Below are 17,162 nucleotides of genomic sequence, written 5' to 3' on the forward strand. Positions count from 1 at the left end.
TGTACAACAGGAAAAACTGTCTACGCTGATTGGACAAAATCATTAGGATGATCTCCTCTTTCCATTTAATAAGCAGATCAGATGACAGTCAAAGAGGCTGAGCAGGTTAAATAGGGTCTGTAATGTCTTTGACAATAGAGACATGAGTTGTTCACAGTGGTGTGTATTTCAATGGCAGGTTTGTACACTGATAGTAAACATGTTTTTTAATTACTGCTTCACTCCAGTAATGCATTCACACACCAGCCCGACATATGCTGTGGCTGTTTTAATGTTGTAATTGTAACTGGGATAGTGAGATAACAAGACAGTTGACTACTGGTGTGACAGTGACCTTTGACAGAAAGACATTCACTAAGCTCAACAGAATCCAGAGTAAAACTGCCCTTAAAAGCCTATGGACTTGCATGCCACACAGATCAACATTTAACGCCGCTAATGGATTCCTAATATATTATCTCTTGGCTGTCCGCCATGGCAGTTCAGCCTTAAATCCCAGTATTTACTTTTGCAGAGAGCCAAATTGTTAGTAAACCATGAGCTGTTATTAGAAGCCTGCACTTCCTCATCCCCGACTCGCACAGCTATTATTAGTCCGGCTATTATTTGCCTTATTATCGCGGCTGTATTTTAAGAGCAACATTTCGCTTATCGCTTACCTAATTGCTCCCACCCATGGTGGTGAAGTTATCCGGGTTTGTATCATTGCCTCTGGTTGTAATAGAATAACTGGATGAGTCACAAGCTCTCTCCCTCTCTGATAAGGGGGTGGGGTTGAGGGTGAAAGGGGGATATATCATTTAAGCCAATGCACTGTTTGGCACCTACAGCATCTGATGATGGGTTCTCACCATTTGATAGCAGCCAAGTGAGCCGCTCTGATCCATGCAGCTCACGCAGACAGACACAGATCACACACTTCACTTCTTCTGGCCTGTGTGTGTGTGTGTGTGTGTGTGTGTGTGTGTACGTGTACATAACGTGTGTACACTGGACACCGGACTGATTAAATATAAATAGGGCTGTGTATCAAACTTCAATACTTATTGAGTGCTGACCAAAATCTGTCCGTAGAGTCACATATTGATGAGTGTCAAATATTAAATGTTGGCATAAAATGCATTTGTATACAAAAACACATATTTGTCTTTACTTATTGTTTGATCACATTATGTCCTAATCTAAATTAAGAAACAATTTAAAAAAAGAATTTAATCTAAAACAGTTACTTTTAGGCTGTATTTGGGCTAGTTCTTTATTATTGCTGATGCTTAAAGGCGCTGACACACCAAGCCGATAATCGGCCGTTCTACAGTCTGGCGAGGTCAGTTCGGTGTGTTCCGTGCCGTCGTCCATCCGAGGGGCCGTCGGCCTTCATTTTGGCCGATTTGACATGTATAATCGGTGGGGCGGTCACTGCCGGCAGTCGGACTCAAATGACCCATCTGATTGGTAGAGTGCTAACCCGGAAACGGGGAGCGGAATGAGCGTGACTAGAGTCTCTCAAAATCTGACAAAAATCTTTTAAACTGACCTTTGTCGATCTGAAATGAAGACAGATTCAGCAACTGCATGGCCTATTTCTCGCTTGCTCTGTGAACTATTTTAGTACAATATGAGATCGTATTCTGAACAAGCCGCCATGACAGTCTGTCTTTGAATTTCCGGAGAAACCAGACCCACGTGACGCGTTCGTCCAATCCGCTGCCAGTTTTCATTTTTGGGCGACAATACAGATTAGCCTGAGACTGATCAGACCAACTGCCTTTTCTGCCGAGGGTCACCCGTCTTGTCAGTGTGTCTGCAGCTTAAGAGATCCGACTAAAGATTTTGTTATTATTAAAAAGCATTATAAAGCATCTAAAAGTTGTTTTGGTATCAGTACCAAAACTCAGTTATCATATGGGCACCGGTATTGGTAAAAAAAAATATACCCGGCCCTAAAAATAAGCCACTGTGAACTCTAATAGTTAGGGACTGTCCGTTATTTATTTCAGGGGCCACCGGAGGAGTTTTGGAACCTTTAGGCAAAATAGACATGACTCTCCCTTCACCAATAATAATTTTTCTTTGTCCCTCCAAAACGATTCGGAAAAAAGGCATGACCCTCCCCAACAATTTATCAATACCTTCTATACTGGTTTGCGCTTGGTAAAGATATACAGATTCCCATTGCTTTTTTACAGCAATGACATATGTGATTAAACCTCTGCTTTCTCATCTGACGCATCACACTCCTCTGTTATGGTGTGGTGGCCATTTCAGTAGATTTACTCACTAACGTTGTTGTGGAAACACAATAAGCATGGAAACTAAATGCACACTTCCTGCATTACTGCATTAGTTCAAATACTAAGTTACTCCTCTAGTAAACTAGTATTCACATGAAATAAAACAATAAAACATTGAGACCATTCAGCAAAGCACTCTGGGTAACATTCAACAACACACAAACTGGTTGCTATGGACTCGTCACTTGGCTTCCTCCACTTCGCCGTTTAAACAAAGTGGAATAACACAAAACCCGTAATCAATTAGTAAGCTGACATCAAATGTGGCATTTAGGAAACCTTTATTGCAACCTTGGCACGGTAAGATGTCAAGACTAGCAACATTCATTTTCGTTTTTTACGTCCTGCTGCTCCCATCGTCAGCCAGGAAATATTTTTTTTACTAAAGCAGTATACGAAATCAGATGTATTACCTACCACCATTTAGTTGTTTTGTGTTATTTAGCTAAGATATTTATAAAAAATCTGGTCATGCCAGACGTAATTATTCCACTAATTTTTTAAACAATGCAATTATCCATCTCAGCAAACTCCTGGTAGCAAAGGAAGGCCAAGATAAAGAGCTACATGGAAAAATATGCAAGCCACTTTGAAATTTTGCTGTTTCTATGAATACAAAAGTTGGGTAACCGCCCCCCCCTCCCTCCCCCTCTGGACTAAAAAAATGTTGGATGACCCTCCCCTCAACAAAGAATAAAAAGACATGACCCTCCCCTATTTTCCTCCAGTGGTCCATTCCATAAATACCGAACGAAAAAAATGTTGGATGACCCTCCCCTCAACAAAGAATAAAAAGACATGACCCTCCCCTATTTTCCTCCAGTGGTCCATTCCATAAATACCGAACTAAAAAAATTTTGGATGACCCTCCCCTCAACAAAGAATAAAAAGACATGACCCTCCCCTATTTTCCTCCAGTGGTCCATTCCATAAATACCGAACGGTCCCTTAACAAAGCATATATCTTGTAGATCCAGAGTGATAATACTTGAAAGATAAAACACGGCACATTTTCTTTTAGTTTCAATACCATTCAGAGAGTACATGTGAGTATCACATGTGACACAGCCCTTTGTCAAACTTTCCAAGCAAACATAAATAATTGCAAAAAGGTTAAGGTAGCCTGTGTGGTTGCTTTAAGGTTTCTCTAAGGTAACACCAATGTTCTGACCTAAATGCATTATGCACAGTCAGTCATGCCTGTGACATTTCATTGATTGGTATCTTTTTCATCAGTGTTAAGCAGAGGGATCAGTATGTTTCCACTAGTCCCACATTTGTTGACCGCATAACAATCTGCCAGAGGAACAGGTTTTTCCTCTAGTGTCGGATCAGCACACAATAACAAAAGCAGACTTGATTCGAGACTTCACTCTCTTCTTGACCTGCCTGTCAATAGCTCACTCTTCAAAGGACTCCATTTGGGATTTGGTTATCCAAATATATCCTGCAGGACACAAAAGAACAACTTCAGTGTAGCTCCTTGATAATCCATGTATGACATCTTGCATGCAGGCTGGTTATAAATTCTTTGAACTAAACAATGGCACGGCAAATCACGTAATCCCCTTTAAGACATATAGGCGTATGGATGCACAGCTGTTTATACTTAACTCACGGAAATACATATATCAAAGCAAAACCTCTCTTCCCACAAGAGAGAGTGACATAAGAAAAACACGAGGGACATGTGGTGTCTCACAGGGAAGCACTCTCTGAGGGCCAAATGAATCTGTTTTGGACCATGTTATGTGTGTGTGTGAGTGTACTGGCTCGTACGTGTCTGAGTTACAGCCAGAGTCTGAGTGCTTGGCGCCACTAGATGAAGCCATAACTCAGGTGACTGAACAAAAGTATACCAATGCAAACAATCAAAAGGCTGCTGGTTGCCAACTGTCAAAACTTAGAAGTAAAACAGCTGAATTAACGTCAGCTGTCAGAGAAACCCGCAGCAGACTTTTTAAACCAAAGGCAGTTAAAGGGATGAAGCATGCCAAATCACAGTAAGCAGAAGTGAAGATGAGGAAATAATGAATGGACCCTTCTGTGGACAAGTTGCACTGGAGGGACTTAATATCCATACAGAGTTTCCAACAATTTGACTCACTTAGCAGTCAGTAAAGTGACTTGCACTTTACAATAATGGAAAAAAGTAATTATGTGAGTGAAATGAAGACAGATGAAGTTGTTCAAAGGTTCCATGGCATGAAAAATTCACTTTATGAGGTTTGTCAACATTAATATGAGTTCCCCCAGCCTGCCTATGATCCCCAAGTGGCTAGAAATGGCGATCGGTGTAAACCGAGCCCTGGGTATCCTGCTCCACCTTTGAGAAAAAGTAAGCTCAGATGGGTGAATCTGGAATCTCCCCCTTATGTTGTTATAAGGAGCAAGGTTACCTCCCCCTTTCTCTGCTTTGCCCACCCAGAACATTTGGCCCGCCCATGAGAAAGAGAGAGACATCATGGCTTGCAAACAAGCAAAGTGGCAGTTGGTCATGGCCAACTCAAATCATGGGCGCCATATTGGAGACCAACGTCAGATGACTCTACAGTGCAACCCTATGGGGCGGATATGCTATCTTGAAATAAATCGCTTATTTTCACCTTAAACAGGCATATAGATATTATTATCAACGTTTGTCAATATGTAAAAAGCCCTTATGAAAATATTCCAGTGTACATTTACCTTCTATATCGTAAATGGGCCTCTAAAAAATGCCCATGTAGTGAGTGACCACGTCGCCTAATAAGTCTCTAGCAGTGTTTACCTTTCTAATGTCCGCTAGCATACAGGCTAACTATAGTTAGCTTTGTGTGTAACGTAACAAAAACCCACCCATCTCAGAGGAGCAAAGCTTAATATTTCATTCAATAAAATTATGGTACAAAAGGAGCACTAACGCCACAGGTCTTATGTTGACAACGTAGACGCAGATAAAGGAAACTCCAAAGGCAGTCGTAATATTTAGCTACCTAGCAGGCTAGGCCAACGCTGTTGCACTAACGTTAGCAAACATCAGCGTAGCTGTCTAAACTTGTGAAAAGCCGAACAACATCCCCGTCCAAGCTGTGTTTCACTTTCCCTCCAATAAAATTATGAAGATAATAAAAGACACCTGGACTCGGTCAAGACCAAAAGCCATAGCTATGACTACAGCAAGATCACAACATTTAGCTACATGGAGTGCTAGCGAAAAAGCTAACGCTAGCATAAGGCTAACTTCAAACTTCATTCATTTCTAAAGCAGTGTTAGAACTTTTTGACAGCATGGTACACATTAACGATGGTATTACTATATTTGTCCTATGTAATTAGTTATCATATCGAAGAAAGAAATTTACATTTACCTCACACAATAATGAACAGCTCCCATACTTTTCACCTTTTTGGTTCATGGGGGGGCTTGTGAAATCTTTTGCTGCTTCCCTGTCTTTCATTGCAGCAAAACATGCAACAGTTGGGCATTTTTTTTTGCGATTTATGTCATTTTTTAAATAATTTATTAAATTTTTCCACTATTCCCTGCACTATATCAATGGGAATCAGATGAATGTTGGTATCAAACATGGAGTCCATGAAACACGTGACCACCTCGGAACCTATCACAGAACGGGATAGCTCAGAACATTCAATTCCATAGTTGGCCACACTCTAAATATAGGGCACTACTCCACCTTGCCCCCCCTCTCTCCTCCTCAATAGCATTTAAAGCTACAGACACAGAAATGGCACATACTAAGGAAAGCTCATTGTGGGAGTGGCTCTAGTGGCTGTAATTCTGCACGAAGACTGAATTTCGAGAAAGAGACTTTAGATACAGTATTAGGGGACCACTAAGGCCTATATAAAAGCATCCAAAAAGCAACATGTCATAGGACCTTTAAAAGTAAAATTGTATAGATTATAATCTGTTTTTCTAAACTAGATATATTTCTTTGGTTTTTGAGTGAAATCCTCCTTTGCAATGAGAAAAGGATTTAAGAATAAATATTAAACTAATCATATAGAATAACTGTACTTTATTCATTTAAAGTATTAGTTTTGGACTATAACTTTCCAGCAACCTACAGCCAATTCAATTTGAGAAGAAAGTAAATCATAGAAATGAAATATTCTTGCACAATACTACAAGCTACGTAATCATGAAAGTTTGATATCTTTCCACCGGAGGTGTGTATTCAGGGTGGTAGCTACCACTGAGGAAATAAGTGTCAGAACTTGAGTGCAGCCCTAGTCACTCCAAGTAAAAAAATGTCATTCTAACCAGACGCCATCTGTGAGAATGAATGAGGTCCCTCTTGAAGGATAGTGGAGGCACTTCGAAGTGAAAACAGCAGTGTAACTTTCTACTTGCTGAGCGCAGCTTCATCTCTCTGTAGTTGTCAGAGAAGGCCCTTCAGAGCAGAGCGGGGAAACCTGGAGATCTATGGAAACAATCCCCATGAGTAGCGTGAGCTCAATCTTAGCCCGTTGAGAAATAAAAGGCCACTCGATCTGAGGGAGATTTTGTGAAAATGGAATTATGACTCAGAGAAAAAGTGGGAGAAAAGTGAAAAAGAGAGAAGAGACTGGCAGCTCTTTTACAGCCGGGTGCGTCAACAAGGCATTATTTCACACATCTGTGGCCGTCCCCTTGTCACCACTGTAACCCCCCCATGCCTCCCCTGCTTCATCATAGAGGTCCCTCACAAAGACCCCTTTTGTACTCGCCATCATCGGTCTCACATCTTTTCAGCTCTGATCCTACATGAACATCCCCGCAGGGAAAATACAAATAAAGGAAACAACAAGTCTGGGACACAGAAACGGCTGGAGGATGATGAGGTCCCAGAAGAAGAAACCAGCTTTCCCAGATCAGAGTGTGGCCATGTGATACCAGGAACCACAGAGTTTGTGTGAGCTCACGTGTCTGATACAGAGGGTGTGACAGACTGAATGGTGTCCTTCTATATTCATAAAACTAGTTGCTTGAAGCCAGACACCTGTTGAGTTTGAGAGCTGACTACACGACACACTGTGCTGCTCTTATCCTGAGGGTGAAAATTGCCTGGAAATTCCTCTTCTTTAAAAGATTTATGCGTACACATGACTTTGACATGGCTGATGACAGCATTAAACAACCCCAAGCAAACCTGATGTCCTTTCCTCAATCTCTATTAAAAGCCTATGAGTCCAAGAGAGACAGAGAGAGAGAGAGAGAGAGAGAGAGAGAGAGAGAGAGAGAGAGAGAGAGAGAGAGAGAAACCCTCTAGCCGCACAGTGCGAGGCCCATGGCCCATCAATAATTGTTTAGAGAACTCGAACGTACTGTGTTGGGGGTCCAAGCCTGCAGGCAGGGCAGTAGTCCATCATCAGAAGACCAATGCAACCAACCAGGGCTGAAGTACATAGAGGCAACAGACCAATGTGCCTGTAGTCACCCTGTCTAGTCCAAGGCATAAGTACTTAACACACAAGCTCACTGGACCAGTGGAGTTATGTCAATATTGCCTTATTCAGAGTGGCTCCTCATTCATCTGGTTGCTTAATAGCGATAGTTGGTAGAGAAAACCAATCACATCTCTCTAGAGATTTGCAGAGTTTAATCCATGTGTGATTTTGGAGTTATTGTGTGGCATTGTCTTTAAACATTATCACTTCAAACAGGAAAGAAAATCATGTATTTAAGTTTGTGACATGATTCTTTCATTCTGGTAAGGGTGAAAAGGCCTCTGAAACAGCATATATGCCATTATGGAACACTAACATTCCCCACTGAAAAAACATACTCTACACTACACAGCTCTTACCGACAGGTTGATCTGTGGTAGCAATTAAATGGCAGGAAAATTGTGGGATACATTGCATATAAAGGTGAATAACCCTTTTTCATAGCCATAGTTTTCATATTGGGAAATCACAGGTGTAACATAAAATACAAACATTAACAATGGCTTCATTCTATTTAAGTGTTCCAGTAAGCCATTACAGTGTGACAGTAAGCCAGCATGCACAATACCAGAACCCTGAAACTGAAGCAGCTAAATGGAATTCAGCCATCATTGGTTTTGATTATTTAAATTGTGCTTCTACTACTGTGACATTTCAAAATGTCTCCTGTGTAAATGGCATATTGTATCAATGAGCACGACTGGACAACATTCAAAAAACTAGATTTTAAAGGTTTGGTGCAAAAGATTATTAGTTTATTATTTAAAGGGGTGGTTCAGAATTTTGGACATAGGACCTCATTTCCAAATTAGCCAGTGTGTTATTTATCAGTGGAAAGACAGTTTTCAACACTTTTCATCCAGACCTTCCAGTTGCAGAGTTCGCTGGTGCTAGGCTAGCGCAAGTCAACAGTATCTGCTAGCCTGCCATTAAAAGCAGTCTTACACACTCCACAGTACACCCGAGGCAAATAAATTATAACGCCAGACTATCGATGTAAATGTCTGTGTTGATAGTAATAATATGTTATAATAATAATAATAATGTTAGAAATAAAACTATCCTTGCATCGCATTGCAATAGTTACTTTGTTCCCTGTAGTTGGTAGCATAGGCTACAGCAGCGGCGGAGTGATATTACCATAGACAGTATATAAGAATGGACCAACAGATCCCGTTGCTCTGGACGGAGACCAGTGAAGGATATTAGAAGCACTTTTCCGGTGAGCACTGAGCGTTACTGCGCAGCCTCCAACTGAGAGAGACAACGTAAATGTGACGTGAGCAACGTGTCTGAAAGTTGTAAGTCTTCTGGTAGCTGTGCCAAGAGAAATCTCAATCATTCCCAATCTTGCAGAGACGGAGAGCGTAGGTATATGTAAGGAGATAACATGGGCACAGGCTAATTATTGCTAACTAAAATGCTAGTTAACATTAGTAATTAAACCTAAACAGCTAATGTAAGTCGAAACTGCCTGCGAGCTTCTCCTGTACTATATGGTAATTCCTCTACTATGTGACACAAATCGTTATTTTTACAAAAACGTCTGCTACGGAGCCATAACATGAGGTACAAGGTAATGGAGCCTTTTATACACTGTCGTGTTTCTTTAGAAATAAACAATGGACAAATAAAGTCTTTAAACGCTTCAGATGTAAAGTTATTCACTGTCAAGTGACGTCAAAATGAATGTCAGTCAGTGGAATGCCAACGGGAGGTGATCGCTTTGTAGCATCAAAATGGCGCCATAGAAGGTTTGAGTTCTGGAGCGAAGCTTACCCCATTGGATATTACCTAGGCTGCTGAGAAAGCCGGTTTCCATGACAATCACACAAGTTTATTTACCTGGACTTTTCTGGGTCTCCCAATGGAAATTTGTGGAAACTTTGTGGTGCCCATCTGTTTGGTTTATTTTTACAATTTCTAAATGCACACTGAATCACCATGCTGCCTAGTCCTTAGTTTCTAATCCAATGCTTCAATACCAATGTACTAGACTACTAATAGGTGTCCCGACTGTAGTGTGCTTCTCTGTTTACTTTTTGGCGTAGTACTACTAACTAAAGTAAAATTCCGCCGCTGCTGAGAAACTAGTCCCTGTAATGCGATCATTGAGATGCAAGGGTCGTTTTATTTCTAACATTTAATTCTATCAACACAGACATTTCCATTGATAGTCTGGCGTTATCATTTATTTGCCTCGGGTGTACTGTGGAGTGGCAGGCTAGCAGATACTGTTGACTTGCGCTAGCCTAGCACCAGCGAACTTTCAAAGTGTTGAAAATGGTCTCCACTGATAAATAACACACTGGCTACCTTGGAAATTAGGTCCTATGTCCAAAATTCTGAACCACCCCTTTAATACTAGATCAATAGAAAAATTATCAACAAAAAAAACAGTCTGTCAAGAAAGAATACCAAACATTCTCGAGTTCCAGTCTCTAAAATATTAGGGTTTGCCCCTTTTCTTTGTTTTATATTTTTTAAACTTTAACGGTTTGGGATTTTGGTCAAAACAAGCACTTGGAAACATTTGTTTTTACTCTTTTCTGACATATCATGGAATAATCAAATAATCGTAAACATAGTTGTGGTCCTACTAAAGGTAATTTGTTACTTCTGTTTTGGAGGTTTAGTAGATTCATGAATAGATTTTGAACAATTTAATAATACAATCTGATACAGCGTAAGTCTTATTACCACAAACACACTGCACATTATAAGAACATTAGTGAGGATCTTATAGCACATACAAAAAGATTAAAGAGACAAAACTAATGAAGAAATTATTCCAGTGTTATGGGAGTGGAAGCTATTATGCAGAAAGTCTAATTCTGTTTTTATTTTTTTCCAAGTGATCATCCTGTTTTCCATCAAATTCATTGCACAATCCGAGGATCCCACCCCACCATGTTTCATTTGACTACAATAGCCTCCTTGTTTTAGGGAATTGCGGCCTGAATGGCACCATGCTACATTATCATGATATTCCTCCACAATGCAGCTAAACGGGCTCATTCAACCCAGATGACCTTCCACAAACCCCAACAGAGTTGCCAATAGCTGCCCTACAGCACAAAACATAGGCTCATTAAAAATCTCATTTGAAAAACTGCAGAGATCTAAAGCACCATCTACTTTTAGTACGGCACCTTTGACATGGAAAAGTGGTTGAGGAGCCTGTACAATGTTTGTCCTATATTGATGGGAAGAGAAAGTAGGGCGTTTCCACTTGTGAATACAGTAACAACATTGTGCTCAATTGTATGGTGATAATAGTGGGCCCTGCTGAGCACGAGTCTGAGAAATGTGTCTTGTTTTCTCATGAATATAAATGTTCAGTCATTTTCAGAGATGGCTGTATAGCAGCAACTAAGGTACAAAAAGAGAGTTTACGAGCATGTATGTTTTTCTTCTTTTTTTTTTACAACTATTGAAGGATTGATTCACAGTCTGTCTTAAAACAATACTCACATGTCCAAATGTACAGTAAATGAGTTACTGTTATTGTTCTTCTTGTCCATGCTCTCCATTGTAAAGAGACTTGATGTGACTTAAGTGTGATGTTGAACAAAATCCACAGTCCTCGTTTTATAAAAATGCATTACGTTTAGCCAAAACTGATAAGATGCTTCAGCAGTCGGACATAACCAGTCAATATTAGTCTTTTTAGTGTAAAATTGTGATGGGAATTTTGTACTAAAAAGACCCTAAGTTTGGAAAATTTTAAATCGATTTGTCTAACTCTTGTTGAAGATTTGCATAACTTTGACTGAACTTTGTATATTTTTCACAAAACTTTTATCTTCTACCACATACATTGAAATTGCTTCAAGAAGCAACCAGTATGGACAAGAGGAACTATTACAGCAGATTCTACTGTATATCTGATTGTTAGTATTTTATTAAGACATATGAAAACGTGAACCTATCCTTAGGTGGTAAGTGTTAAGTATGACTAAAAGGTGCTTAGTTATTTCACTACTAGTTGTATGAGACCATTGTTGGCAATGTTGCAAATCAATGAGCAGGAACACTTAATGGCAATATTGGATTTTCTGGATCAATATAATGAAGATCTGTCAGGTGTTTAACGTACAAGAACAGCCATCTTCATGTATTATTACCTCCGCCAAGGAGGTTATGTTTTTGGTTAGGTTTGTCCGTTTATTTTTTTGTTTATCTGTCAGCAGGATTACGGAGAAACTACTGGTCCAATTTTCATTAAACTTAGATAGATAGAAGGGTGTTTCATAGGCCACGAAAGAACCCCTTAAATTTTGGAGCAGATCCAAATTACGGGGCGGATACATAAATCCTTTTTTGCTTGTGTTAACATTGCGAGATAGGGCATTTGTGCTGCATTCATGTGGTGACAGAATAAACGGAAAAATGAGTTCCTAACTGTGAAAATTCACACTGCATTAACATTGTAAGATAGGGCATGCCTTGGCGGAGGTCTGCATTCTCCAAGTGCCTGTCTAGTTTCATCTGTAAATACATTATCAACAGAATTTCCAGAAAATGTACAATAACACTATTAGGGCTGCAACTCACGATTATTTTCGTCATTGATTAAGTGTCTTTTTTTCTTAAATAATAGATAATTTTGTCTATAAAATGTCAGAAATATGTAATATGTAAAATCACACCACAATTTCCAAGAGCCCAAGGTGACATTTTTACTTTTCTTTCTTATTCACTCAGTTTACAATTAAGTGAAACAGAAAAAGCAATAGTCACATTTAAACTCATACCTGCAAATGTTTGCTTGAAATGTGACTAAAACGATAATTGGTTACCAAAATATTTGCATATTAATCATGTCAGCTCTAATCACTAGACAGATGTTGATCACTGTATATCACAATCACGATCACAATATAAAAGGAAATGTACACACCTAACAGACACAAGGGAATATCTCCCTCCATTATTTTTCAGACCAAATCTATTGCTCTGTGTTGTTTCTGCTTACCTGTTTGAAAATGAACTTGTACTCTTGGTTGAGCTGCCAGGCAGTCACTAGGTGTATGGTGGACAGCACAGCTCCACTAACCACAGCAGCTCTCATTCTGACCGGCAGCAGCGTGTAGATAATGTAGATGAAGAAGACCGTCCACCAGATGCCCTCTGAGGCACTGGGGGGGTACACCATCAGCACCCCAAAAACCTGCACTACAATCAGCACCCCGATCACTAGGTAGCTCACAATCCACATGTAGTCCTGGTGGAAGCCGTTGCGGTTGCACACCACCATCATGGCCAAGAAGAGAGCCATGGCCACAGACAGTACTGAGACGTATGCCACATGAGGGGTCGTGTTGATGCAGTGGAAGGCCAGCATGACCCCACACACCACCACCAGCACCCCCATCAGCATGGTCAGAGAGCTCTGGTTGAGCCTGAAGAAGTAGCGCTGGTACAGACGCTCCAGCTTAGCGGACTGAAATTTCTTAGATTGGAAAACCCACATAACCCGCATCCAGCAGTCTGCTGCAGTCATCGCCTTGCAGCCACCCTCTGCTAATTCCCCTAATTCCTCCTCTTTCCTGCCCTTCAGCTCGCCATCTTCAAAGCCCAGGTCCACAGCCTTTAGACCCAGATCACCGCCACCCATCCTCTTCCCATAGTGATCCTCCTGCCAGCCACAGCGCAAACCAAAGTTGCCCCCACTGGTGCCTGCTCCGCAATGGTAATGCTGGGGCGCCACATTAGGGAGCTCCAGGTCCTCATGGTCCCTCAGGCAGCTCATGTAGTGTGGGTTGCACAGCGACGAGCTGTCCTTCCTCTTTTTGCCATTGCGCTCCCCCCATGCCGTCTTTCGCTCATCCACTCTGCCTACGAAGAGGCCTCTGGCCCACGACATCCTGAACAAAACACGTTGACGTTAAGAGAACATACACACAGGAAAACTTCTCAAAAAACCAAGCTCAGTTTAATCAATTTAAGGGATACAATGGCATAGAGAGATGAGGATAATCTTACCTGTGTGGGCTTTATTGTGTGTAGCAACACTGCACTCTTTGGCCAGGCCACTAGTTTATTCCAGCGAGCACACACCATGAGCTCAGACTGGCCCGAGGCATCAGAAGTGTGTCTGTGTTTGAGCTGTCCTCTTTGTAGAAACAGTCAGTGTATCAGCCCTATACACCACCAAGTGCCTCTATAGACCACCTGTTTTCCTGGGGAAAACACACAAATACACATAATGTTGTTGAGCTAACGCCGCCTGAGGAAATATCCCCCGAGGATCAAGATCATTATGGATATACACATCAAGGAATCACACATTTGTCACATCACATCTGTTGTTGGGGTTACTGTGTTTATTTAGGTTTGTATGTGCATGTCTTTATGTATGATTCTGTGGCAGAAAGTTTGACAATCAATAGCGGAGACAAGAAATAATATCTAGCAAATGGCTTGTCCTTTCCACTCTCCCTCGTCAACTTCACCCACCAGCCTGGGACAGCGTTTCCATGAAAATGATTTGCTGTTGTGTTTGCAAAACACTGGATTGTGACAACAAAATCTCCTGCAATTATTTCCTTATGCAGTGGTTGCCACTGGTCAATTTTGCCATCAAACCATAATGTTAAAGACATGTCCAATTTCAAAAAAACTCTCCACTGATTGCTGGATTTACCATAGGGGGCTTTTGGAGGAGACTAACAACTCTTCTTGGTGGATAGCACTCTGCTATGCTCTATCATTGCAATCTGCCCCTGACATCTTGAGTGGGCAGGAATGGGTGTGCTCTATTTGACAACAAAGGCCTACTGAGTGGGCACCATCAGAGATCAAGAGCTCTCCAGTCCAGATTAAATTGTCCATGCTTCCCCCATTAGCTTTGATGACTCACTATAGCTGGTTTCTGGCAGCACATGTCAAGGACACTGCTAACCTCTAAACTTAATAAGCAAATCTCTGCCAGGCGGACTGAGCTGAGACTAACAGTGGGAAGAGCACACAAGAACTTCACTCATGGCCATGTTTACAATCAACAGCAGCTTGTTATATGAGTTGCTCAACCAATACCACAAAAAAAATCTAATTGAAATGGTTGTTCAGATAAACAGTGGGTCTGTATTGTGTCTAAAATACATAATTTTAATACAGATTAGAAATGTGTTGCTTGGAAAACCTTTTCTTGGACAGCTTTAATTAATTCTAATATAATATAGTAATAAATAACCCCAACTATTATACTAGCACTACAATCTGTATATTTCATTTTATCGATTAAGCATATGACTCAGTCTGGGATAATGCAAAAATATGACCAGTTCACCTTCTGCTCCGAGTTTACAGGCTTCCTGCAGCAATAACCTTAATCCTCGACTCACCTTTGATACATTTACGACATGTCAGGCAGAAGCATGCGGCTCTTATGTAATACAATATGTACATGCATGCATCTGCCATTGAATATGAATATAATCTGTGCCACATATGGACCGATTAGGGTCAGCCGTCCTGCATGCATTACAAATAAAGGAGATGGTGATGCTTTCACTTACAGTAGGCTACTTCTATAGATTGACAACATATTGCTTTTTCTCCACATGATATTGACCAGCAGCCCTCCTGTCACTCATTGCTAACACAGGCCTGATGTAAAAAAAAATATAAATAAAAAGCATGTTTAGCAAATACACGTGCAGGCCCAGACTGTTTGCATACGGGCAGTCGGCCATAGCGCATTACATAACAGGACGCTCCAATAGCCTACAGGCGAAGTCGACAGCTCTCCATGTTCAAATGAAGCCTCTTAAACCACACTACACATGGAAACACTGTAGGCCTACCACTGGATACCCTCAAGTCAGCCTGGAGTCTGTAGGCTGCAGAAGAGAGTGCAGCTCGACACACACCACCGCCTTTCCCAACTTATCAGGAGTAAAACATTCCATCGGGCAACTTCAGTCTTGGCAGTGGATCTCCTGATCGCAGGGATGTGCAGCCCAGCTTACAGAACTAATGTACAGCTACGGGGTCTACATACTGGGCCTGTCTCCCTCAACATAAACGTGTACGTCATTATGTTTAGACTCCAAACAGGTCACTGCATGGGCGAGAAGAAAATGATGAGAATGCTGTGGGCCAAAAGGCAATTGGCACAACAGCTGATTTGCCTCTTAGTCGCGGCTTCACGTTATAGCCTACAAAAAATGCAAGTGCAAATGAATTGCCTGTGACTGCATAATGAATGCTTAGTGTGTACAGTCCCGCAGAACAGTTCAGGCTCCTGAACGCCGTCGCAATCGTCACAGCAAAACACTGTAGTAGGCTACAAGTCAGCTGTTGGCATTATTTTTCCGACTGCTGTATCCTCTTCCTGCGTTTCAGTTTAGCCGACCCGCAACATATTAACATTGTGCAGAGCAGTTGCCCAACACAGCCGCGGGAAAGCTTAAGAGAGGCAGCGTACTTACCATTGGACATCCTCGTTACATGATAACACCGCAGTGGAGCTCCAGTTTAGCTCCGTGTTCAGCCTTTACGCAGCCGCCGTCAAACGCTTCAGATGCGGATCTGTCCGTCTGGAAGCGGGGAAAACTGCGAATTTGGCCGGACAACCTTCGCTCATCCCAGCCAAAGCTACAGTACAGTACATTCCCACCGCCTCGACCTCCACTAGCTACTCTCTCTCTCTCTCTCTCTCTCTCTCTCTCTCTCTCTCTCTCTTATCTCTCTCTGAGATAAGAGAGAGAGAGAGAGAGAGAGACACACACACACACACACACACGCACACACACACAGGCTTCAACACACTCACATAAGCTGCATTCGTGAACACAGGAGTCTCCCTAGAGGTGGGACGAGTGTGTCTCTTCCTGCGTGTTTGTAATTTTTACACCTTTGATGCAATGTCGTCCATTTGTTCTTAAACTTTTTTTTTCTCACTTTTGCAATCAACCTACAGTGTCACCAAAATTATAAAACAACACACAGAATAGAAACATATGCATTTCTATTTTACTGTCAGTGGCAGAAAACAATATGAAACTCAAGCAGCACATTCAGACGACGTTATAGCACCACCTAGTGGAGAAAGTCAATTAATGATCACTGCAAATATGCCCCAAAGCAGTCACACTGAAACTACTACAGTGTCTACATTCATTTGAGGAGATCATTTTAATAGTGAAACAATAAAGACAGTAAATAAAGATTATCAGGTTTAATGGCTGCACAACCAGCCAGTAAGCAGCCCATCCCATGATCCAGTTTAATCTGTAAACCAGTAGGCTAAGGCAACACTGGTGTTGACACAGAAGAATGTTGACTCTTCACCCTTTAGAACAGCTACACACCCTGGAAGATCCCACAGGTAACAATAAACTTTAGGTTAGTGTAGGTTGTTACAGTATACTGCACTGCATAACATACTGATATAAAGTAGAGTTAGTAGAGTATTTTATTTTGCTATAG

The 17,162-nt window shown here is 41.3% G+C and overlaps 1 protein-coding gene across 3 annotated transcripts in view; it reads right to left on the reverse strand.

Moving 5' to 3' along the window:
• The window catches only part of LOC114558853 (adenylate cyclase type 6), a 37,456-nt gene extending 21,055 nt beyond the window's left edge, over positions 1-16,401 (reverse strand). The window contains exons 1-3 of one of the 3 annotated variants that reach the window (XM_028583118.1): positions 16,163-16,401; positions 13,713-13,909; positions 12,703-13,594 (exon numbers count right to left, since the gene is read on the reverse strand). In XM_028583118.1, coding sequence (XP_028438919.1) covers positions 12,703-13,593 — 891 coding nt within the window. In that variant the 5' untranslated portion in view covers position 13,594; positions 13,713-13,909; positions 16,163-16,401. Of the gene's footprint in view, positions 1-659; positions 858-12,702; positions 13,595-13,712; positions 13,910-15,535; positions 15,703-16,162 lie in introns of those variants that run through there. The other 2 variants (XM_028583119.1, XM_028583121.1) reach the window with 2 other exon arrangements.
• Between the last annotated feature and the right edge of the window lie 761 nt (positions 16,402-17,162).

The sequence above is a fragment of the Perca flavescens genome, chromosome 7, assembly GCF_004354835.1.
Source record: "Perca flavescens isolate YP-PL-M2 chromosome 7, PFLA_1.0, whole genome shotgun sequence".
Lineage (NCBI taxonomy): Eukaryota > Metazoa > Chordata > Actinopteri > Perciformes > Percidae > Perca > Perca flavescens.